A 22,975-nucleotide genomic window follows, 5' to 3' on the forward strand; every position below is an offset into this window, starting at 1 on the left:
TTTGAGCCCCAATAAAACAGTAACTGCAGTGGACTGAAACACATCAAATGGGTAAAAATCCATGCGTTTATAACGATACTTAAAAAAAGACCTCATCAGTCACTTTTGAAAGAGTCTTGGTAATCAACTTATTATGCTAAAAACTAATAAACAAAGGAGAATAATCAAGTATTTATCCTGTCTTTGCTATATAAACTGAACATGGGAGTAACTCAATAGTCCAATAGTCAAAGAGAGGAACTTCCTATTTAAAAAGCATTCCAGCTGGGAAATGAAGAATGATAAAATTAGAATATCACCATTTTGCAAACCCCTAATAAAATTATTGACCTAGAAAAATGATCGATGGCTGCTAAAATTACAAACAGTGACAAGCAGGTATTATGTGCCTATGAAGTATTCTTTCAAAAAAAAAATTAAAAGAGACAGAGGAACATGGCAAGTAACACCACAGGAATGCAATCAGCAAAATAAAGACTATGAGAAACTCTATAGGGCAAACATAAGAAAAAAAGGAGAGGGGAAGGGAAGGAGCAACTATAAATTAAGAGATGTATCAATTGAATGCAATGCATAAACCCTGATTTGAAAAGCCAACTATAAAAAAAAATTGTGAAATTTTCAGAGGAATTTGAACATTAACTGTATATTTGATGATACTGAGGAAGTGATACAGTGCTTATGTATTTTGAAAGACTCTTTATAGAGGTATATATAAAAATGTTGATGGATGAAACTATGGTGTTTGGGATTTGCTTCAAAGTAATCCACTTGGGTGTGCAGCCATAAATGAAACAAGACTAGCTATGAGCTGATAAATTTTGAAGCTGGATGATGGGTATATGGTATTCATTATATTATTCCATCTGTATTTCTATATAACTGAAATTTTCCATAATAAAAAGTTAAGGGAAAAAAGGCTGAATTTTGAGTTTGGATAACTGGGAGACTGGTTCAAACATGCTTTGTTCTTACTGAGTCAAAAAGGATACCAAGGGTATTCAGGCTTTTAGGCTCTGTGTTTCTACCAGGATCTATCCCTCTGCCAGTTTCCCATGCTATAAGAAAATCTTCAATGACAATTACAAAAGAAAACAGGAAATGGAGGAAAGCATGAAGCACCCCATCAGAGTTTTCCTCTAATTATGTTACAGAGGTTTAAAAATTTTTTTAAAAATCAATTAAAAAAAAAAAAGACTAGCAATCAACCTCCCAAAGAGATTAAAGACTGCTTATTCCACAATCTAACCGAAATTAAACAGGGTGACAAGCAAAAAAGAATAATGCTCTGCATTCACATAGCACTTTAACTTCAAAATTCTTTAATATACACATTACTTATATCATTTGATCTTAACAATAACTTCATAAAATGGACAGGGAAAATATTCACTTCCTAGAAGAAACCAACACAAAGAAGTCAAACTAGTTAGTGGCAAATTCTAGATAACAACAAAAAAAATTGAAAAATAAAAAAAATAAAAGAGTAGTGAATTCATTCAAACTACAAAAAAAAAAACTAGTTAGTGGCAGAATACATGACTTCTATCCCTAATTTAGTGCTTCTTTCGCTAAACTGTTCCCTTCCTATTCAACTGGGCTTAATTATTCAATATAGGAGAAAAAAGCTGCTCAGATCTCTTTTATTACCACTAAAGTCATAAGTACCTGGTAACGTGTAGGTTCATAAGGATAGTTATTGACAATTTGTTGTCTGTCCATGCTAGACAGCCCTCCAAAATTTACTTAGCAATTTGGACAGCTCAAAATGGTTGGGAAACTCAGGAATGAACCTTTTTTTTTTTTTTAAATCAAAAGCAGTGATACTTGGGGGAAAAGACAGACATCAAGTTAAGAACTTATAAAAACTTAATGTGTGTGTCTGTGTACAGGTGTGTAAAGCAGGGTAGAGATATAAACATACTAACAAGGGTCTTCTTTTCCAACTTAATAAATGACATATCCCACTTATTTAAACATGTCCCAATTTCAATGAAAGTAGACTAGGAATCCTTTATATACAATCAAAGAACATCCAACTTGTTGATTGTGAAGAGTAACAATCAAATTTGAAATAACCCCAATTCTGCACTTTCTCTCTTCTGTGGCATTCCCTAGCTCAATTATCGTATACTACTTCATTTGAAGCACCATTCTGACTCACCAAACATCAGTATAGGAATGAACATGGGAGTAACTCAATAGTCCAATAGTCAAAGCCTCCATAGGGAGGCTTGAAGCCTAGGAAACTCTTTCAATTCATCCAGTCCCACAATGAACACTCAAGAATGTGCTGGGATTATCTGTTCGAATTACATGCTCCTGGTAAAAGCTGGCAAGCTGATCCAAAGTTCCTGGATCAGAGATGGAGGGTGTCATGAGCAGATATAAGTCCTTGTAAGGACCCAAGAACCCTTACTTCCATTTGGAAGTATGTAGTGTTTTCTGCTGAATTTCCATCTCCTTTGTTATTACAGAAACTTTACACACTCAAAATGTCAGATGAGTCTGTCAGTGGCATCACTGTCCTGATACGACAACCATGGAACAAGCAACCATCCCCAACATTAATTACTTCATATCACTGGAGCCGTCTCTTAGAAATTATTACCCATTTAGGTGCTCTCCCTAGAATGTGTGAAATTCAAACAGATGCAATCTCATTGCTAATAAAGTATCTAGAACATATGGCATGTTTGATAAGAGGGTAGAGACAGCTTACTATGCCATAATTATGAATGAATGCCCTAAGAGCCCACAACTAGAGATGCAAGTTCATTTGAAACAAATATATCATCTTTCTAGTACTTTGTCTCTGGGATCACTAAGAAATGAAATTTGGAGTAGAATTAACATTTGTGGATTACCTGTTGCGTGCCATGCATTGTGTTAGCTACTTAAGTCTCTCATTTAATCCTAAGAGCCCTTCAAGGTATTTTTGTTATTAATGCCTTTTCACAAATGATTTTCATAGGGATATTAGGAGACTTAAGCCCAAAGTCTGACAACTACTACATGGCAGATCCAAAAGTTGAACCCAAATCAGTACACACACCTTCATGACTCATTTCTTACAACCCTATTTGCTTTCCAAAGGAATTATACTGACTTATAATGATACTAGAAACAAAGGTATTTCTACTTCAATTTTTTGTGAGAGTATTGATAACTTTAATACATAACAGGGATTACAATGCCTGGAACCCAATTACTATATTAAACCAGTAACCATTTTCATATATTCTAATCTGACAATCTATACCAAATCTCTCTTTACCAGTTAGACTTCGTGTAGTCAGAGGAAGAACAGAAATGTTTTATTCAACCTCTTTAATATTTTCATATATTTGGAATATATAAGATACCCTCCACATTTCAAAATCTATGAATAATAATCTTCCTACAAATCTTCCCAGACAGATTTATGTTAGTCTACTTGGAGGTAATGAACCTTTGAATTTTACTATAAAACTAAGAATTCCAAAACATGTAGTCTTCAATTTGCTAAAAGCACTGCAACAATGGATTAAAGACTAAAGTATAAAACATTCTCTGTTAAAGTCTATGTATTACATAGCCACATTAATATGAGAATATGGGCAAATGGTAAAAGCTATCACTCTTAGAGTACTTACTATAATATTACTCTGCCATGTACTTGATATACATTTCGTTTTGCACCTTACAAAACCTTGTATGATTATTAACTATTTTACAAGCAAAGAAACTATGGTAAGAAAGTTTACATAATTTGCCCAAAGTAATACAGTTATAAAGTGGTAGAGCTAGAATTCAAACCTAGGTTTGTTCAACTCCAAAGCCTTTGCTGCTGCTGCTGCTGCTGCCTTTTTTTTTTTTTTTTTTTTTTTGACAAAGCCTTTGCTTCTTTTTTGCCAGTTTACTGCCTCCTAGTTCTTTTTGGGTAAATGTATCTTTGTCTACAGTTCGAAAACCACTACAGAAACACATACATACTTATTTAAACCTATTATTAACTATATCCATTAATTTGTCATAGTATAATCATTAAAAAGTGCCTAAAGAATTATCATTAGAAAAATTCAAGCAAGGCAACAAATTTTCATAAAGTCCTGAGAGGCCAAGAACAAATAATTAACAGAACAAAACCTTTTTCATTGCTTAGGCGTTATTGTTCTTAAAATGATGTGAACATGCTAAGACCAAGAAAGTATTTTAACTATTTAAGAAAATTCAAATATTCTATCAGCCTAAAGGTTAAACAAAAGAACTGACTTTTCAAAATCACGTTACCTTCAATATTAATAAATGAATTATGAATATTATTGTTATATTCTGCTCTTTAAAGTTTTATTATCAGCCAAATAACAGAAAAGATGTAATCATATCATAACTCAGACAATTTTAAACTTCTGAATGGCTATTATCTCCCAAGTTTCACTGTTTCAAGTTTCTTTATAAAAGTATAATGTCTGAAAACTAAGTTGAGAAACATTCCCCAAACATGAAGTCTTCAATCTGTTAGCTTGAACCTAAATATATAACTTTTTAATTTACAAGATGTAGTTAAAAGTAACATATTCTTTTCCTGTTGTTTATCAGACACATTCATTAGACTGGTTAACAGGGCAATACAAGAATCATTTTCTAAGACATGTCAAATAATAGATCAAGTCTTACCTCCATTGCTAAAGCTGCTGTCTGTTGGTCATAATGATTCAAAAGATTAGGCATGAAGGTAGTATTATAAGGCAAATCTTGGCACATCCTCAAGGTAATAGGTTCACAAGAAAACAAACTGTGCCCACCTATATGCGCCACAAACATAGTCAAGGGCCACAGATAGAAGACGGTCCAACTCATAGCCATGCTTCCTCGATCGAATGAGATTCGGATGATCAGGCCTACTCAATGGGTATTTCAGATCTTTATACACCTGCAGGTCTCAGCTTGAAAGTAGTTCTTCTATCTTACTGTTAAGTTCTTCAAACAGTTAAATACTCTTTGCACCGTCAGAGGCTTGTTAGCTTGGTCTCACAAAAGGCATTTGTTTTTGGTTTCACAATATGGCAAAGTGACATCATCTTGTCTCTTCTTTTCATTTTATTACATAGGGCACATTCGGCCAACACATCATGTCGATCAACCACATTCCCAAACAACAGATTCCATCTTAGGAGAAGAGTTATTTCTTCTTTTGACTGAAATATCTGAAAAGTAGTTTTTTAAAAAAGGGGGAAATTAATCATTTCCTCTTAAAATATTCTAAACTTGATAATAAAATCTTTGATGAACTCAGTAAAGTTGCAAGATACAAAATCAATATACAAAAATCAGCTGTGTTTCTATATACTAATAATGAACTATACGCTAACAATGAACAATCAGAAAGAGAAATTTAAAAAATAATTCCTGATAAGATATTATACTGACCTAAAAGATAAAATACATGGGTATTTCATAAATATACAGTATAGTTTTTCTACTTTATCATTTATGCTACACATATATTAAGATAATTCACAGAGAACACTTAAAGGCAAATTTTCCTCCCTCGGTTATACAGCATAGAGTTTAATTTCTCACTTATGATGGCAACTTTTCATTTGTCATAAGACATAAGATCCATCTTGAAAAATGTTTATGCTGTTGTCCTGTATTTTATTTAAATATCTGCCATACTTATGAGCTATTGAATTTGAATTTTATTATATGTGTTTTAACCACTAATAGGCATTTTTATATTAACTGATTTGGCAGATGCTATCTGTGAAAAAGGTGATATAAATAAATCAAGATATGATTCAAGCCTCTTACTAGCTGTTTGAATCATTTAAACTTCTCTGAACTCAGAATTTTCCTTCCTGAAAATAGCACCTTCCTGTCAAAGATGGTATGAGTGACTTATGAAATAATACATGTAAAAGTACTCTATAACTGGTAAAGCAACATCAAACATTAGGTAGTTTTATTGCTGAATTACAGTTGATACAAAGACTACCTCTATCAACCAATACTGAACTGGCAAATTGAAGATTCTAATAGTAGTATCAGGAAATTTTCCCAACATTATGTCATCTTTTTAGATAGTGTAAAAATTTAGTACCATAGATGTAGAAACATTTGATCAAAAAATGTTTCATTACACACAGCCAAGCTGCGGAAAAGAGAGATTATCCCCAGAAAATTACAACACGAATAGGGATGATTCCATTATAGATCCCACTAAGCTTCAGAATCTCTGACATGACCCTTTGACATGACTTTTCCAGGGGCAAAAATATCTATGTCATTTGGGGCTGGGAGGGTGTGGGTGAAGTGGAAGACAGGACTAGCAGGAAAAAAGCATATTCTAAGCTATCATACTTTCATTTGGTTTCATAATGATGTTAAGTTTGCTTTTATTTCATTTTGTTTCATATACATTGGCTATTTCTATTTGCAGGAGAGAGCCTAGATTAGGAAAACATGAGAAATTCTGATTCAGAAACTCAGAGACCCAGGTTAATAGGACAACTTAGGTATATACTAGGGCCCATGACAGTTTAGACCTTGAGACCTGGACCTGGTTTGGCTCAAGTATGGAAAGAAACTGTCCTTTGTGCACTGATTATCAATGACTAAGACCTCTGCAACCCAAGCTTTAGTTACTAGGCAGAAAAAACTAATTGGAGAAAGTAAAGCAATGGCTGAATCTTCCCAATTTCACCCTCTAGCATATGGTCTTGAGTAGTGGGAGGGAAAAGGAAAGTTTGTGGCCTCTAGAGTTAGGAACACTGAAGTTACAAGCAATCCCTGACCCAAATGTCTAATCTCTTTAATACTGAAATCTCTAAAGCAGAAATACTTGCAAAAGCTCTTGGCCTGCCATATTTTTTCCTCCTTCAAGCTGGTCCCCGAAATGGGATGTCTGACTATAGAAAACTGATATTAAACACAGTCATTTATATTTAAGCTTAACTACCATGCAGCACAGTAACAATTATGCATATCATTAAATATGTCATATAACCACTGAAAGCTTTATCTGGTTACAGTATTAAAACATCCATATAAGTTCCATCTTTGTAGTTTGCTGCTTATGCAGCATGATCATCTGCTTGCAACTAAAAAAATTAAAGGGAACATTGCTCCCTATTGAATATGTATATAATAATTTCAAAAATTTCATTTAGACTATTTTTCAAGCAGTATGGGTTTCAAGTTTATGGTTCAGAGAAGACTATCATATAAAACTTGAGGAAGAAACTGAGCAATACCTCATAGAGTTTTTAAAACTAGATGAAAAACCCCCTTATACTTCTGCTTACTCTATTTTACTTGATTATCTCTCAATTATTTCTTTTGCTTCATTAACAAGCAAAGTTTCCCACCCCCCCATCTTATAAAAGTGCTTTCCTTTATGTACTACGACATCCAAATTTCCATACATCAAAATGCTTTTGTAAAATCTATTATGTTAGGCTGGGGTAGAACAATAATTTTAATACATCAAGACTGTAGTTTATGATTATTAAAATAAATAGAAAAAACAGTGGAATATAGTAAGACAAAAAGAAAACAGGAACAGTCAAAACCTTAAGGATGTATTTCCCCCAAATCAGAGGTTCCCTACTTTTAATGTGTAGCAGATTCATAGATCCCCTCTAGGTCTAAGAAATCTGAACCTCTGGAGATTGATATGCATTCTAACAATTATCTCAGGTACTGTTAAGTGAGCTGTAAGTCATATTTTTGAGAAATGCTATCCTAAAACAGAATAATTGAAAAGAGTAAAGGATATTTGTATATAATTATGTGCTTAGCAAAAGTAATACATTAAGCAAAATTTTTAAAAAGCAGATAAAGTATAATATTTTAATAGAAAAATGTGAAAAGGACATAAATTTACAAAAGAAATACAAATAAAAAACAAGCACATGAAAAGATATTCAACTTCACCACTAATTAAAAAATGCAAACTTGATGTATAACATTTTTGTCAATCAGATGGCCAAAATAACAAAGACAGAACACAGTATAAGGGAGGGTGCAGGGAAAAGAGCATTTTCAACATTCCAACACTTTAAAATATTATTAGTGGGAATGTAAACTAGTCGGCATTTCAAAAAACAGCTACATACATCAAAAGCCTTTTACTGTGCACAGTTTGATCCAGCAAAGTCTATTCTATAATTTATTCTAAGAAATAAACATAAGTACACAAGATGTACAACCAAAATGTAACTGTGACATTATTTATAAAATAAAAAACTGGAGGCAACCTAAAAGTCTACCAATAAACAACTGGTTAAACTATGGTACAACCACTGCATAATGAGAAATTATATACTCACTAAAAATGATGGGCAGGATCGTTGTATAAATTGACGTAAGACAGTAGTAATATAATAAGTAAAAAATAAAATTAAAAAATGGTTTATAAAACAGCATATATATACCATTTTGTCAAAATTATATGTACATAGAACAGAATAAAACATTTCAATTGTTTAAAAATAAAATATATAAATGCTCCAAGATTTTATTTAAAAATCTGTCATATGTTATTTGTGTATGGAATAATTAACTCTGCTAAATCTATAAATGTGTGCTGACTAGCTGACAAGAAAAAACTACTAGTTGAATCACTGATTTATTGGCTGCTAATTAAGCAACAAACCAAAGGGTACAAAATTGCCCTCCTGTAGGTAGTAAGAAAAGCAAAAAGGTGATGATCAACTTAGCATGAGTCAAAAACTGATATTCAATACTGAAAAAAATCAGATCACCTAAAAGCTGAATCGAATGTAATACACGTTAAAAAAAAACCCTCTTGATATATATTCTAAATCGTTTTTCAATAACATAATGAAGTATATGCTTCTAATCTGGATCATGTGAGTATGGATAGCAACAGTCATTTTTTTCCTAAGGTAGAATCATCCACGGAAAAACTGGTAAGTTGAAGTTCCAGAGAGCAGGACATAGAGAAGATTCTGGATCCAAAGAGATACTGCCAAAATATAGCAACTCATTAAATAAAGGTTGACAAGTCATTCTGGCATTCCTATTGATAATATATTTTTTATTATGGAAATCTGCAGAATCTCAGCTGAATGAAGGGAACTGCTGGATTAACATAACTAGAGTGATCAGCTTCAGGAGCCAGGATCCAGAAAAAAATGAGTGATATGGCAACAGTTATTCACGCCCTAACTGTGAGAAAAGAGGCACATTTACTTCTCCACAGAGCAATATAAGACATGTGGAAAACTGATTTCAGATTAAGCTCCTTGGCTACCATTCCATCAGAAAACAAAAAGGACTAGATATATTTAAACCTATACTTTAATTTTTATCAATGTGTTACATCACAAATCTAATATTCTCCAATTACCAGTTTTCTTTTGATGATAAACAGTGAAAGCCCTTAAAATAAAATAAGCTGAGTATTTGTCCTGAAGAATAGCAATAAAGGGGATGCAATCTTGGAAGACTGTCTGCCTAGGATGGCTGTGAAGCCAGACCCAAAGGACTCAGGTGGGGAAAGCAGGAGGCGGCAAGATGTGAAGAAGAAAGCAGGCTGAATCCCAGGAGAAACAATGACAGAAGTGGGCCCCGATGGCTTGTCCAGAGGGTCCTGCAACAAACGACTGTGTTCAGCAGTTCTACTTCAATTCACACTTTCTGTACAGAAAGTGATCTGTTTCATCATTTTCAGTTTAGGTTTAATTTTCTTGACACTCTAAAATGTAGGTAACATTTTGCATTTCCAATTCTGAAATACCATCTAAAGGTTGCCTCAAACACAGTGGCTACAGCGGAAACAGGAAGAATATTCTTTGTCTTATTTCAGAGGAGTTTTCCAAGGATGCATTAAACAAGGATTAGCAATGACTACCTCTAAGAAAGTTTCTTCTCTCAAGGAAATGATTGTCTTGTTAGAGAGCAAAATATACATTCAGAGAACACTCATTGCGCTAAGCGTTAGGTTCCTTTTCCTAAAACCCATGTGGTTTTTGGCCTTTTGTTTTCTGTATCTTATTATTTAAAAAATAAATTCATCCTCAAAATATTGTCTCCTGGTTGCTAAAAGAAAGTTTGTATAACTTCGTATTTAATTCACAGGGCCTAGATTCCTATTAATCTCAGAGTACCTCTTTTCTGATCTTTTCCTACTCCATCTCTCTAATTTTTAGACTCCATCTCGTCATCCACTGCTTACAATAGATAACCTAATCTTCCAGTGCGCTGAGGGATAGGGCTTAAAAGAAAAAACAAAACAAAAAAACAGGAAAAACAAATACACCTAAGTTCAAAATTAAAATGAATGGTAGGCATCAGAATGCAGTCCATTTTACAAGCTGCATATTACTTTTAACACTAGAGAAAGCAGAAGATCTTGTAAAGCTAACAACCTGAAAACAAAACTGGAAAGTTAAAAAATGGCCAGACTCTGGACTTTAAAATAAAAAAGTCAGGTTGGAATTCCAGTCTGCCCTCCCTTTCAATTAAAATCTGCTCATCAGAAAATTCTCTAAAATCAAGTCCCTGATTTTTCCCCCTTTAACACGGTTGTATGGTTTGCACGCTTTAACTATAAAATTATTTCAGTGAGATAAAATCCTCTGGACCAGGATCTTTTTTTTTGAAGTCCACTAGCCTACTTATATTTATCTCAAACTTCATTTGCAGTGCATTCCACAGATACACCAAAACTTTTGATAGTTCTCAGCATAATGAACTGGAAAGCAGAGAGCTGTCATTTTCAGTGCAATATAGTCAATTAAAGCTGATTCTTAGCCAATGAAGACTTGTTAATCTTAAAACATTTTTTCCTATCCTTTATGGAAATGCCACCATTAAAAACTTTCATTTCTTTCCTCAAGACCCTGCTATACATCTTTCCCCAAATTTATACTGAACAGTTTCTCCTGTATATATCTCAAAGCCATGCTTTTTATTTACATTATTGCTCTTTTTGTGGGCAGCTGCATCTTTAAGCAGCCTTGACTACAGAGTCTAAGAGATTAAAAAAAAAAATTTGAGCCAACACTGTTTCCCCTATAAAATATGGTAAGAGCTGTTTCCAACCACTTGTCTCCTAAAGAAAGCAGCCTAACATCAACAACCTAATATGCTCAAAATAAGTTGAATACAAAATCTGTTTTATTAACAAACTAATAAGAAATTTAAGTTGGGTAGAGATCATTTTTCCTGTCAAGTGGGAAACAGAGAGCTTACTGCGAGTTAAAAACTCCCCTCCCTCTGCCCAATGATGAAGTTTTCACATTGTACTATCCAAAGAAAGAATGTGCACTTTACTATTATACTCCCTTCAATCCTCCCTACTTTAAATATCTCAATCATGGAACCCAGAAAAATCCGCCTAAATGTTCAAAGCACAAAATAAAGCTCAAAGGAATATGGTAGCTAAGATGAAAAAAAAAGGAATGAAAGAGTCGATAGTCCTTTCTTCTTCTATTAATGTGGCATACAGACTTAGGAGGAGGTAGAGAATATTAGTGGATGAGAAAAAAAACAGAAGTAGGAGGAAAGAGAAAGTAGGATGGTAGGCTTTACTAATTACCTGCTTACCTTCCTGACAGTTTCAAAGCATTTGGGGGGTAGCAGAGAAACAGGTTATTTCACTAAATAAAAGGTAACACGGTAAAAGAACGGCTGCATCTCAATTATATTTTATCTTCAGCTCTGTCCTTGCAGGCCTGCCCACTTAAGCTTTTACATCACTTTCCTATCTTATTACCTCTATGTTGTGGTTTGGTAGTTCAAGTAAACGCTTTTCCCCTGGAGGAAAAAGATGCTATTGATTTGCTTAAAAGTACGGATGGAAAGCATTATCTTGAGGAGGAACTGCTTCTTAATAACAAAACTACGGATTTAACCATTTCTTTGAATGTCAGCACACCACTAAAGGCTAAAAGAAGGCTTAAGAGAGAGGTAACATCCTTAATGTCAGGTCTTTTGTTTCCTTGTTCTAGTGGTACTGGCTTGGCAAAGTAACCCAGTTCCCATCAATAAACAATACAGGTCTATCCAAACTACTTTTATAAAATAAGATCTTGTTTGGATATTTTTATATAGCATTTATTTCTGTAGCTACTGATCTGCTCTGCTGCTCCATCTGTTTAAATTCAGGAGAGGGAACCAAAATCCAAAATTTCATTTTAATTCTGGGCCAAACACCGGGCCTCCTTCATAGAGTAGATATTTTCAACTTCAAGTTGACTCGCATGTCTAAATTAGTGGCATTCGCTTCTTTTGTTGTTGTTTAAAAAAAAAAAAAGGAAGGAAAAAAGGATGAAAAGAAAAAGCCCTCTTTCTTTCTCTTACAGAGGAAGCACCTAACTCTTAAAAAGCCTCTAGGAAGACGCTAAAATGGCTTGAAATATTTTAACAGCCGCTTTCTTGCAGAGGCCACCGACGAATTACCCCGCGGTAAACCAGGCAAACACACCGAGCGCAAAAGGGGGCAGCGGAGGAAGCATCCGGGAGGGAGCCGACTTTGCGAACTGATGGGAGGGAGGGGACAACTTTTAGGCGCTGGAAGCAGGAGGCCGGCCAGATGCTCGGACCCCGCCCGGGCCCGGGGAAACCCCGACGCGGGTCTCGGGCGGCCCGGCGCGCAGCGCTCAGTGCATTGTCCTCCCCGCCGGCGCCCGCGTCCCCCACCCCCGCTCCGGGCGGCCGGGCAGCGCCACACGCCCCCGCGGCGGGCTCCGGCCGGGCACCCTCCCCTGCGAAGGGCTGGGCCGGGGGCGGCGGGTAGGGAGCGCGGGCCACACTCGCACAGGTTGCCCGGCGCGGGCTAGGGACCGAGGGGCTTAATCAGGTCTGCGGGCATCTGCCCGCCTCAGCCCCCAGCCCCGAACTTGGCGCCCCCGCACCCCGTCGGCCCGCCGCCCACCGCGAGAAGCCCCGAGACACCCCGCCACAGCCCGGCGCCCAAGGCTTTTGTTTTGGCCGCGACGAGAATAACGATCCCTGAGGAGGAGGTGCCAGGGCTGCCGGTGGCTCCTCCGCCCGGGGTTAGGCAGAGAGCAGGCAGCCGCGGCGGCACCTCCTCAGTCCCCACACTCCCCGAGCCCTCTTCCCGCGGAGCCGGGCGGGGGGCTGCACACCCTGGGGCTCACCTCACACCTCGGGGCTGGGCTCCCGGAGGGCTGCGGCGTCGGCCGGAGGCGGCCGCGGGTCCCTCAGGTAGGTAAACGGAGCGAGCGACGACCGCCTGCGCGCGCCTCGGAGCGACCGCGAGCTTTCGCGAGCGCCGGGGCGCGCGGCCCAGGGGGCGAGCGCGCGCGCACGCACGGCGCAGGCGCGCTGCACCCGCTCGGCCGAGCGCTCCCATTTTGAGCCCAGCTGCGAGACGCCGATCCGCGCGCTTCGTTGTTCCCTTCCTCGCGTCCCGGGTGATGTGTGGCGCTGTCCTGCCCCCGTGGAGCGGTTCCGAGCTCTGGGAGCGTTTTTCTTAAATGCGCGCAGCCCTCTTTGCAAAGCCTTCCCTGCTGAGACAGCGCGACGCCTCTTCACCCAAGCCTGGGGTGGTATTATTGCAAGACCCCTCAAAACCTGTTTTGAGAATCACTGTGCCCCTGGGGACCTGGGGACTGGAGGTGGTTAAGAGGCGGGTCACCTGGTGCTGAGGGTGGCACTAGGTGCAGGTAGAGGTAGTCATCTGGCCTATGCAGAGCTCCAGGCTGAAGCCACAGAGCAGACAGGATTCCGGCCCGTGAACAGCTTGTATCCTCTTCACCAACACCTCAGTGAGCGGGTGAAGCCTGTAGTTATTGGTGGCATTCCCCATCTTTTGATCCTTACTAAGCGTTTCTCCTCGCTTTTTCTATATAAGAACTTTTGGAGCTGAACGACTTCTTAGAAATCATCTAAACCCAACCAACCTCTCGGGAGGGCACAGAAAGGTGACATTACTTACCCAAAGTCACACAGCGTTTTAATGGTGGAGTCTGGGTTCAGTCAACGACAAAGCTGTTCTTTTTGCCTACATCGTTTTACCTACTTTTCTTTCTCTGCCTTTTCGTCCCTTTTCCACCTAGACTGGTAGCACACAGGACTTAAAGTAATAAACTGATTTTGTCGCACAACAATGTGAATGTACTTAACACCCGTTACCCTTGGTTAAGATGGCAAGTTTTATGTTTCGTGTATTTTTTTTTAACGGTGCTCCTTAACTGATAAATAAATACTGAATATCGAGCTTAGATAGCCATCAATATAGTTTAACACCAGAACATGAGCTCTGGGCAAGCACATTATAAAAGACATATGAAGTGACATTTTCAATTTTGTTAATAAGCACTTGTGCAATAACAATTTTGTTTTTAAAATAATATTGATCCGTAGGCTGATTCTTAGCAAGTCAGTGCGTCAGGGGGAGCCAATACTGCCTCTCCTGAGGGTGAGCAAGAGGGCAAAGAGTGCCTGTGAAAGCTGTGCATACCTGCTTTGTATATTTGCAGAACCCTTGCACCTGCGGATCCTCTAGAGCCGTGCTGCTGGGTGCATTTTTATGCAGTTTACACACAGGCCTGTGAAAGCTGTCCAGCGTAGGACATATCTTGGCTCATATTCGGAGGTAGGGATGCTGTAGAAATGATCACTGAATGTATCAACATGATCACGTCTCAGAAATAGAACACTGAGTGAAAAAAGCAAACTGCAAGGTATGTAAATTGTGATACCTCTTTACAGCACATAGCCATATTGGTTATGAGGTCAGACATGTATATATACATGCATAAAAAATGGACTAGTAGGCTACTCACTAATTTCACAGCAGTGGTGGCCTCCAGGCAGGCAGGGTGGGGAATGAGATCCCGGAAGCTTGCAAAAGGGGCTTCCACTGTGAACTACATGTGAAACAAAATGTTAACATAAAAAAAAAAACTCCCTGGGAAGACAAGGATGTTTCTTATGCAAGTCTCTAAACTTTTCTTCATGGTTGAAATGTTTCGTTTAAAAGTAATGTTCATACTACTCAGCCATGAAAACCGACAACAAAACGCCATTTGCAGCAACATGGATGCTCCTAGAGAATGTCATTCTAAGTGAAGTAAGCCAGAAAGAGAAAGAAAAATACCATATGAGATCGCTCATATGTGGAATCTAAAAAACAAAAACAAAAACAAACAAACAAAAACAAAGCATAAATACAGGACAGAAATAGACTCATGGACAGAGAATACAGACTTGTGGTTACCAGGGGGGTAGAGGGTGGGAAGGGATAGATTGGGATTTCAAAATTGTAGAATAGATAAACAAGATTACACTGTATAGCACAGGGAAATATACACAAAATGTTATGATAAATCACAGAGAAAAAAATGTGACAATGAGTGTGTATATGTCCATGAATGACTGAAAAATTGTGCTGAACACTGGAATTTGACACATTGTAAAATGATTATAAATCAATAAAAAATGTTAAAAAAATAAAAAAATAAAAGTAATGTTCAGTTATGGAGGACACTGAGCCAGTGTGCTCACCATGAACACAATGTGAGTGATGTCATTGAGACTTGGGGGATCAGCAGTCAGACTGCTGAAGGGCTGGACAAGAGGACGCCTGGAGGATGCAGGTTGAGAGGATGGATGAAAGAGACCTTACTTTCAGGGATAAAAATATTCAAATCCAACAGGGATAAAGTACTGTGCTCTCTTTTATCCCATGTCTCAATCCATGTTGTAACCACCAATAGAAGGTCTTTAATGAGCGGGAACTTCACAGAGACACAGCACTCTCACACAGCATGTGGTTAAAACTGGTCTCTTTCTGGATGAACCCGTTTTGAAACCATAAATGTTAACTGGTAACACGTGGTAATTTAGTATTGCATCTCCTCACCTCCCCCAGGCCTCTGCTCCCTCCAAAGCCTTTGTTTACTCATTTACATACAACCTGATCGTGTGGAAAAACTGCTAGGCTGGAGTTCAGACAACCTGCATTCTAATTTCAGTCTGGCCACTTACTGTGCCTTTGTTAACTCCAGGAAAGCAACAACTTCTATGAGCTTCACTTTTCATTTTCTTTCTAAATTGGAGCTATACAAATGCTGACTATTTCAAAACTAAGAAACAATACAAACATAGGGTTTGCATTTGTGTAATTTAGAGGAGAGTACATTTTTATCTATTTTAGGAAACATTTGATATTGAGAAAAGTCATTTAAAAAAAAAATTTGGTTAGCTGCTGCCCGTAAGAACTTTGCATTTACCAAAGCAGTTCCGTTCTGAAATTGTGAATGTTTTCTTTTTCTCTAGCACTTGTTTCTAGTTCCATCGCAACAGTTACCACGGTGGTCCTTACAGTAGTTATTTCTACATAGCATTTTCCAAGTCTTCCTCATTAGAGTGCTTTTTAAAAAATTCTTGCAGTCTCACTCCGACTCTCATTACATGGTGGTGCTCCAGAAATGCAATTAATTAAGTCAGACTGGATTGTAAAATTTCCCATTTGGAGTTATTCTTATGAAGGCATGCCATCTGCTGGTTCCCTGGTGTATCTGTCAATTGGCCTGAATTCTTTCACCCACTAAATTAAAATTCACGTGGAAGCATTTGCGAGTTTGTGTGCTGGGCAGTTTTTCCACGTCCTTCCACTTCCCACTGCAGGTGCTATTCTTTCATTAAACCTGTCGAGGCTTCTTTTTCCTCCAACCTTCTTTTACCTGTTGGCTACTCTTAAAACCCGGAGAAACGGAATCTCTTGAGCCCTGGAGCGACCAGACCGATATAATTGGGCATGGTCAGTAGGCTGGTCTGATTTGGAACACAAAACATGTCTTGAACGAGGGCTTTTGATGCTGCCTGTTTCAGGACTAGCTGCATCTTCGTCCTAGCTTTACATTGGGAGATTGCAGCCTCTCCTACCGTCTTGGCTTTGACACTTTTTCATTTTATCCGTGTACCCAGTTTTGGAGCCAGCCCTCCAGGATCTCCTGGCCAATCAAGAGACCACACATTGTTGCCTAAGAGACCCCGGATGCCAGCGAAAAGATTTATAGACGGTGATTGGACTACTGGAAAGGGTGGGGGCTAGACAGAGTCAAAGACACAGCAGCTATGGCAACAAACTGCGCTAGAGGCTTGAAGAGAAAGACGAACTAAAAGAGGTGAGAACAGTGGGCAGTGCATGAAAAAGATGGAGATTCTCTTTCGAGAGCTCTCCTCTCAGATCCTCCTGGGCCTTTTACAAGCTTTGTCAGTGCCCCTGGGAATTAATACATCTTGCTCCGTTTCAGCTGCAGTTAAAGTGCCAGATGCTTCCTATTTATGAAATTAACGACCAACAAGTAATTATTTCTATGCCTATCAAGCACTAGCTCTTTGCATTTATTACAGTTTTTCCTTTGTTTCTAGTTGATTATAGATGAGTTCGTATTTAAATGTAAACATACCCTATTTCCTAATTATTTCCTGATGATATCTGATTTCCTTCTCTGATGGTACTGCAGTGTGCAATGGGTGAGCTGTGTATTGGCAGAGAAATTCAATCCTCTTCTGCTCTGTAAACTTCAAATAAAAATCCTATTATCCTGAGTCTGATCCCAGTGCTCAGTTTCTAATGTTTAGTTTTACTGTGCATTTCTGCTAGTTTTAATCCTTAAACCACTTCCCCTCCACTATTGTATTCATTCCCTCAGTTGATTTAACAAATATTTATTGAGCACCTGTTATGTACTACTGAGAGTAGGATTCAAGTGAGCAGTGTCAGAAAACCACATAGGCAAAGAAGCATCAGAGTTTCTTACTGTGTTCTCTGATAGGAAGTTCAGTGTGTCTGGGAAGGTGGTGCATGAAGGAGACAAAGGAGGATGAGGCTGAAAACGTAGGTGGAGGTAAATTCATACTGGACCTAGGTTTGCATGCTAAGGAGCCTGGATATCCTGTAGCCATTATCAAGCCTCTGAAGGTTTTTGATCTGAAAAATGATGTGATTAACTGGTCTTTAAAAAAAAAAACAAAACACTCCCTAACTAAAATGGTGGTTACCAAAGGCTGGGGCAGGGTGGTGCAGGGGGTCGGGGGAATGGGGAGATATTGATCAAAGGATACAAACTGTCAGTTATAAGATGAGTAAGTCCAAGAAACCTACTGTACAGCATTGTGACTATATTTAATAATAATGTATCATATGCTTGAATTTTGCTTAGACAGTAGATCTTAAGTGGTCTCACCACACAGCACACACAAACAGTAACCATGGGAGGTGATGGATATGTTAAATAGTTTGAGTGTAGTACGCATTTCACAATGTATATGTGTATTAAAACATTACATTGTACACCTTAAATATATACATTTTTATTTGTCAAAACAAAACAAAAACCTCTCTAATAGTAAAGTTGGATAATGGTGACAGTGTGAAGAATGGCGTCAAGATAGGATTGGAGGGGTGTAGCCTCTGGAACTTTACTAGGGGACGCATCCTTGCTGTTGAATGTAGAGCTAGAACCACACATTGGGGGCAAGGATCATCGGCCCTTTTTCCTTCCTTTTTATCCAAAGAAAAATTAAGGATGAACATTCAAGGGCAGCCATTAAGGGGGAAAGAGGTCACAGAAAAGCAACAGCAAGCTTTATATGTGGAAGGAGGGAAGACAACTTGTTCTGTGTTGTTTTTGTGTATGCTGCATATACATGTCTGAGTGGTCCGTACTGCGAACCTCTGTGGGTATACAGATGTGCACATTGCCCATCTTCTGGACTGGATGGAGGAGGAAAGAACTGTCAAAGGATAATGATGAAAGACAGGGAAGGACACCTCCATTTGCCTGCTGCAGGAACTATTAGTGAGAGGGCTGTTTCTCCTGGCCAGGCTCATCTCCTGGAAACATGCTTTCCTCGGGTTGATTTGAAGAAAGCCTAATTCGAATAATTTCTAGCTCTGAGGAACCAGGAAGAAGAAAACAACCAGTGCAGGGCCTTGAGGAGGCCCTAGAAAAGCTACGTTGTCCTAATTCAGAAATTGTGCCTGGAATCAGTCAGTTGTTTCCTATACAAACGGGGAGGAGAGAGAGTTCTTGTTTACAGCAGGAGTTTTTTTCCCTGGGGTGAGCAAAATTTTTTGCTCATGTGCATTTTTCTAGGGAGAAGATACATGGCTTTCATTTTATTCTCAGTTTTATGGCCCTCAAAAAAACAAGATTAAAAACAATTGGATTAAAGAGAAGAAAAGTCAAATGGAAATAAATAACAGTAACAAAAAAGAAATATATAATTTTTAACTGGGCAGATCTCGACTCAGTGACCATGCCTTGTGTCTGTAATTTTCCTGCTCACATGTACTTTTATAGCTGCCTATTAATAGTACTGTAATGAAATCATTTCTTATATCTTTTGCACCTTTGCTCTTAGGAGCTAAGAATGTGACAGCTGATCTGAGCCCCCTTATTCCAGTGGACTGGAGGCTGCAGGCAACTGCAGGAAGATATTGGCTATTGTTTAAAACCCAGAGGGTTTAAAACATTGGCTTTATCTTTAGCTATAACTTAAACCTGAAAGAGAATATTACATGTCAAATAAAAGCCTTAAGAATTTCAGATCCAGCATTTGGGGGAATCTTATATCTGTGAAAAACTAATGATTTTTTTTTTAAAAAATTGTCCAATATTTGCTGTTGTAGAATAATTTTGGGAGCCCATAGGTCAGGCAGGCACGTCCTGGCCCCCTCGCTCAGCTCTACTCTCTTGGCTATGAAACCCACCTTCAGAGAGGAAGGAAGACATAAACAAGCAGAAAGACTGAGGATATATAATGAAAATATCATCAGTTTGCTTTAAATATTTTTCACCTTAAAATATTTTGTTATGGTCCTTCAAAAGACAGGTTTTGAGGCACTCTATATATAAATGATGGATGTTCTAAGAAAGGCTGAAGGGAAGTTACTGCTTATGGAGACTCTGCCTGACCTTTTTTTCTCTAATATCGGCAACAACAGTTGAGGGTAGGTGTGTATATCCTTATTTTACAAATGAGGAAACTGAAGCTCACGTCTATTACATAACTTGCAAAACAGTTACACAGCTAGTTAAGTTTTAGAGCCAGGATCAAAACTGTAAGGTAAAAAAAAAAATTATTGCAAACAACAGAAATAGATTCTGGCTAATACAAGAAAAAAAAAAAAAGAAGGAAATTCATTGCAAAGCTATCAAGTGGCTCACAAAAGACAAGGAAAGACAAGGGGCTTCTGAGGGGTGAGGCCGCAAGGACAGCTTAACGTTCTGCTCGGAACATCAGTGGTACCGTAAACGAAAAGTCAGGGTAAGCCAGCATCAGTCAACTGGCCTACCTTGGTCTCATGACTGGGGAAGGGGAAGCCACCTTGATTAACCAACCCAACAGACTCTGAACAATGAAGGAAAAGGAATTCCTCATGGAAATTAGAGTTTTTTAATCAAAGGAAGGCATACATATACTGGGCATCTAAAAATAGCGTATTCCCACCAGGGGGGTCAAGGGGGTAGGAAGGGATAAACTGGGAATTTGAAATTTGTACCTCTTGAGGAGTGATGGAAATGTTAGCCATCTTGATTGTGGTGGTGATTTCATTGGTGTCTGCATATATCAAAATTCATCAAATTGTACATCTGAAATATGTGTAGTTGACTGTGCAGGAATCACACTATAATAAAAGTGTTAAAAAAAATTAAAACAGCACATTCCCCTAGTAAACCCAAATCTGTCCATCTCCAAAGGCTGGGCTTCGTCCCTTGCTTCGTTCTGCTTCTTAAATAGTGTATCAAGCTGGAACTCTTGTTATCTAGATGTCAGAAAGTTAAGAAGGGAGGAAGAAGGTCACAAGGGACAAAGATGGAGTGTTTTATATTGCACTGTGATTTTATAAATTAAAATACCTTCTTCTTTCTGGCCAATATGGTATGTTCTTAGCTAGAAGTGATTCTGGATTCCCCCCAACCCCCATGGTCCAATGAAAATAAAACAGAGTTAAACAGACCTAGGTCTGATTCCCAGTTCCAACACTTACTGTCTCTGTAGCTTTGGGCAGAGCGTGTAACATCAATGAGACTCATTTTCTTCTTCTGTAAAATGAGCTAAACCTACCACCTCACCAGACCGTTATGAGTACTAATTGAGCATACATTATAAAGTACCTGACATATAAAATATTCCCAATAAATGTTATCCCCCCCATTACCTCTCCCAACGTACTAAAAGATTACATGGTATTAGTACTTTTAGTATTCTAAAGATTATATGATTAATTTCTTCTGTAGGTTTAGTTTTTCTTATGGAACAATATCCAGCTATTTCATGATGGCATTTGCACCTCCAAAAAACGTAGACGGTCCCAAAATGCAGACAAAGATGAGTACTTGGACACCTCTAAACCATCAGCTTTTGAATGACCGGGTAAGTGACCAAAGCGCTATTTTATCAGTTGGAGCTGTGCCTTAAAGGGAAAAAAAAACTATTAAAATTTTAGTTATCAAAATAGGAACAGAAATTGTTAGGATTGTATAATTGATAAAAAAACAAGATGAAGGATTTTTTTTTCCAAAAACTTTAATTGAATCCTTGCTACATGGGCAAGGTTGGCAATAGTTTCTGCCCAGAAAGTAATGTCATAGATTTCTCTTTCCTCCACTGTCACTGCTCCTCTCTCTTCCACTGTCACTGCTCCTCTCTCCCACCCCAAATGCCTTTTTTTTCTTCTGTCGCTAGTTCTTTGCTGAAACCAATAGGAATGAGAGACAAGAGGGTGCTCTGTGAGGAGTTCCCTCCAAAAGAGGTTTTCTTACTAGAGTTGAGGCTACTGGGTAATGCTGTAAATTTAACCAAATAAATAAAATAAGTAAATCTCAACTTACTGCTCACATTTCTTAGGATCTTCTAAGAAGTTTGTTCCCCCCCTATATTCTGGGGGGGGGGGCACTAGCAGAAGGGACCAAACAAAGCATGGCAAAGTTGGGAAACTGAGTATCATACTGGCATATGAGACTGGCCAAGCTCTGGGGATTTCTACTCCTGCTTCATTTAGGGGCAGAATTTCCAGCAGGTCTGTGAGCTCCTATTAGTACATACAAGGACCACATCTAGTTGGCAGTAAGTTACAATCAACATCAGTAAAACTGACCTCATTATCTTGCTACCATATTCCAGTTCCTCCCACCAGTAAAAAGCACCACTTTACACCAAGTCACTCAAGCCAGACATCTTCCTTCTCCCTGTTGGGTCTGGAATTTGACCCAGGCTCTGGGATTTCCCCCAGTTTACAGGCTTATAATTTAGCCTGTGACTATGGCAAAGAAGATGCTACTATTTCCACAGTAGGAGACACGAGATTCTTGGGTCAGAGACAAAGAACTTTATTACTTGCAGTGCAGCAAGCAGCATAAGCTTGGGTTCTCTTGCCCATCTTTTCCCGTGGGGGTGATGCAGAGGATGCGGATAAATACTGCACACACACTGTGTTTGCATCACAGCTGAGGAACAATGAGTCCAGGGAATCCCCTGCTTTCATAATAAGCAGTAAACAATAGTACTTTTCATCCCAAAGAGTGTTAGTACCACATCTCTCAAGGTTCCTTACTGCCAATACAACCTGGAGAAATGGCCCAGGAAAAGAGCAGTCAGGGCCTTGCATTCCTGGCATTCCAAGACATGTAGGAGATGAGAGGTCTGGGGAGGAGTGTCTACCAGAACCCCCTCACCTCCACATCCAATTCATTTTCAAGTCTTAAATGAATCTTCTTCCTCGGTCTCTCCATCTGGATCCCTTTTCATTCACCTGGGTACCTCCAGCTCCACACTCTCCATTCACACCCTCATCACTCTTTACCTGGCACATTGCAATAACCCCCCCAACTGGTTTTACTGCCTCTATCCCTAGCAGTCCATCCTCTATTCTGGTTCCAGAATGATCTTTCTAAAGCACCAATCTAATCCTTTTATTTAAAATTAATAACAGGCTGCTCCAAAGGATAAATTCCAACCTCCCACGCACAGCACTGAG

At 38.6% G+C, this 22,975-nt stretch overlaps 2 protein-coding genes across 3 annotated transcripts in view; one reads left to right on the forward strand and one right to left on the reverse strand.

Annotated features, from left to right (window-relative positions):
• The window catches only part of FZD3 (frizzled class receptor 3), a 60,536-nt gene extending 47,265 nt beyond the window's left edge, over positions 1–13,271 (reverse strand). The window contains exons 1-2 of the mRNA XM_072952419.1: positions 13,116–13,271; positions 4,660–5,189 (exon numbers count right to left, since the gene is read on the reverse strand). Of these exons, the coding sequence (XP_072808520.1) occupies positions 4,660–4,848 (189 nt within the window). The 5' untranslated portion in view covers positions 4,849–5,189; positions 13,116–13,271. The remainder of the gene's footprint in view (positions 1–4,659; positions 5,190–13,115) is intronic.
• A 3,705-nt stretch (positions 13,272–16,976) lies between these two features.
• Positions 16,977–22,975, forward strand: part of FBXO16 (F-box protein 16) — a 38,480-nt gene continuing 32,481 nt past the window's right edge. Inside the window, exons 1-2 of one of the 2 annotated variants that reach the window (XM_031692557.2) lie at positions 16,977–17,111; positions 21,237–21,372. In XM_031692557.2, the coding sequence (XP_031548417.2) occupies positions 21,274–21,372 (99 nt within the window). In that variant the 5' untranslated portion in view covers positions 16,977–17,111; positions 21,237–21,273. Of the gene's footprint in view, positions 17,112–17,765; positions 17,838–21,236; positions 21,373–22,975 lie in introns of those variants that run through there. The other variant, XM_072952560.1, reaches the window with a different exon arrangement.

This window comes from Vicugna pacos, chromosome 31 (genome assembly GCF_048564905.1).
Source record: "Vicugna pacos chromosome 31, VicPac4, whole genome shotgun sequence".
Taxonomy (NCBI): domain Eukaryota; kingdom Metazoa; phylum Chordata; class Mammalia; order Artiodactyla; family Camelidae; genus Vicugna; species Vicugna pacos.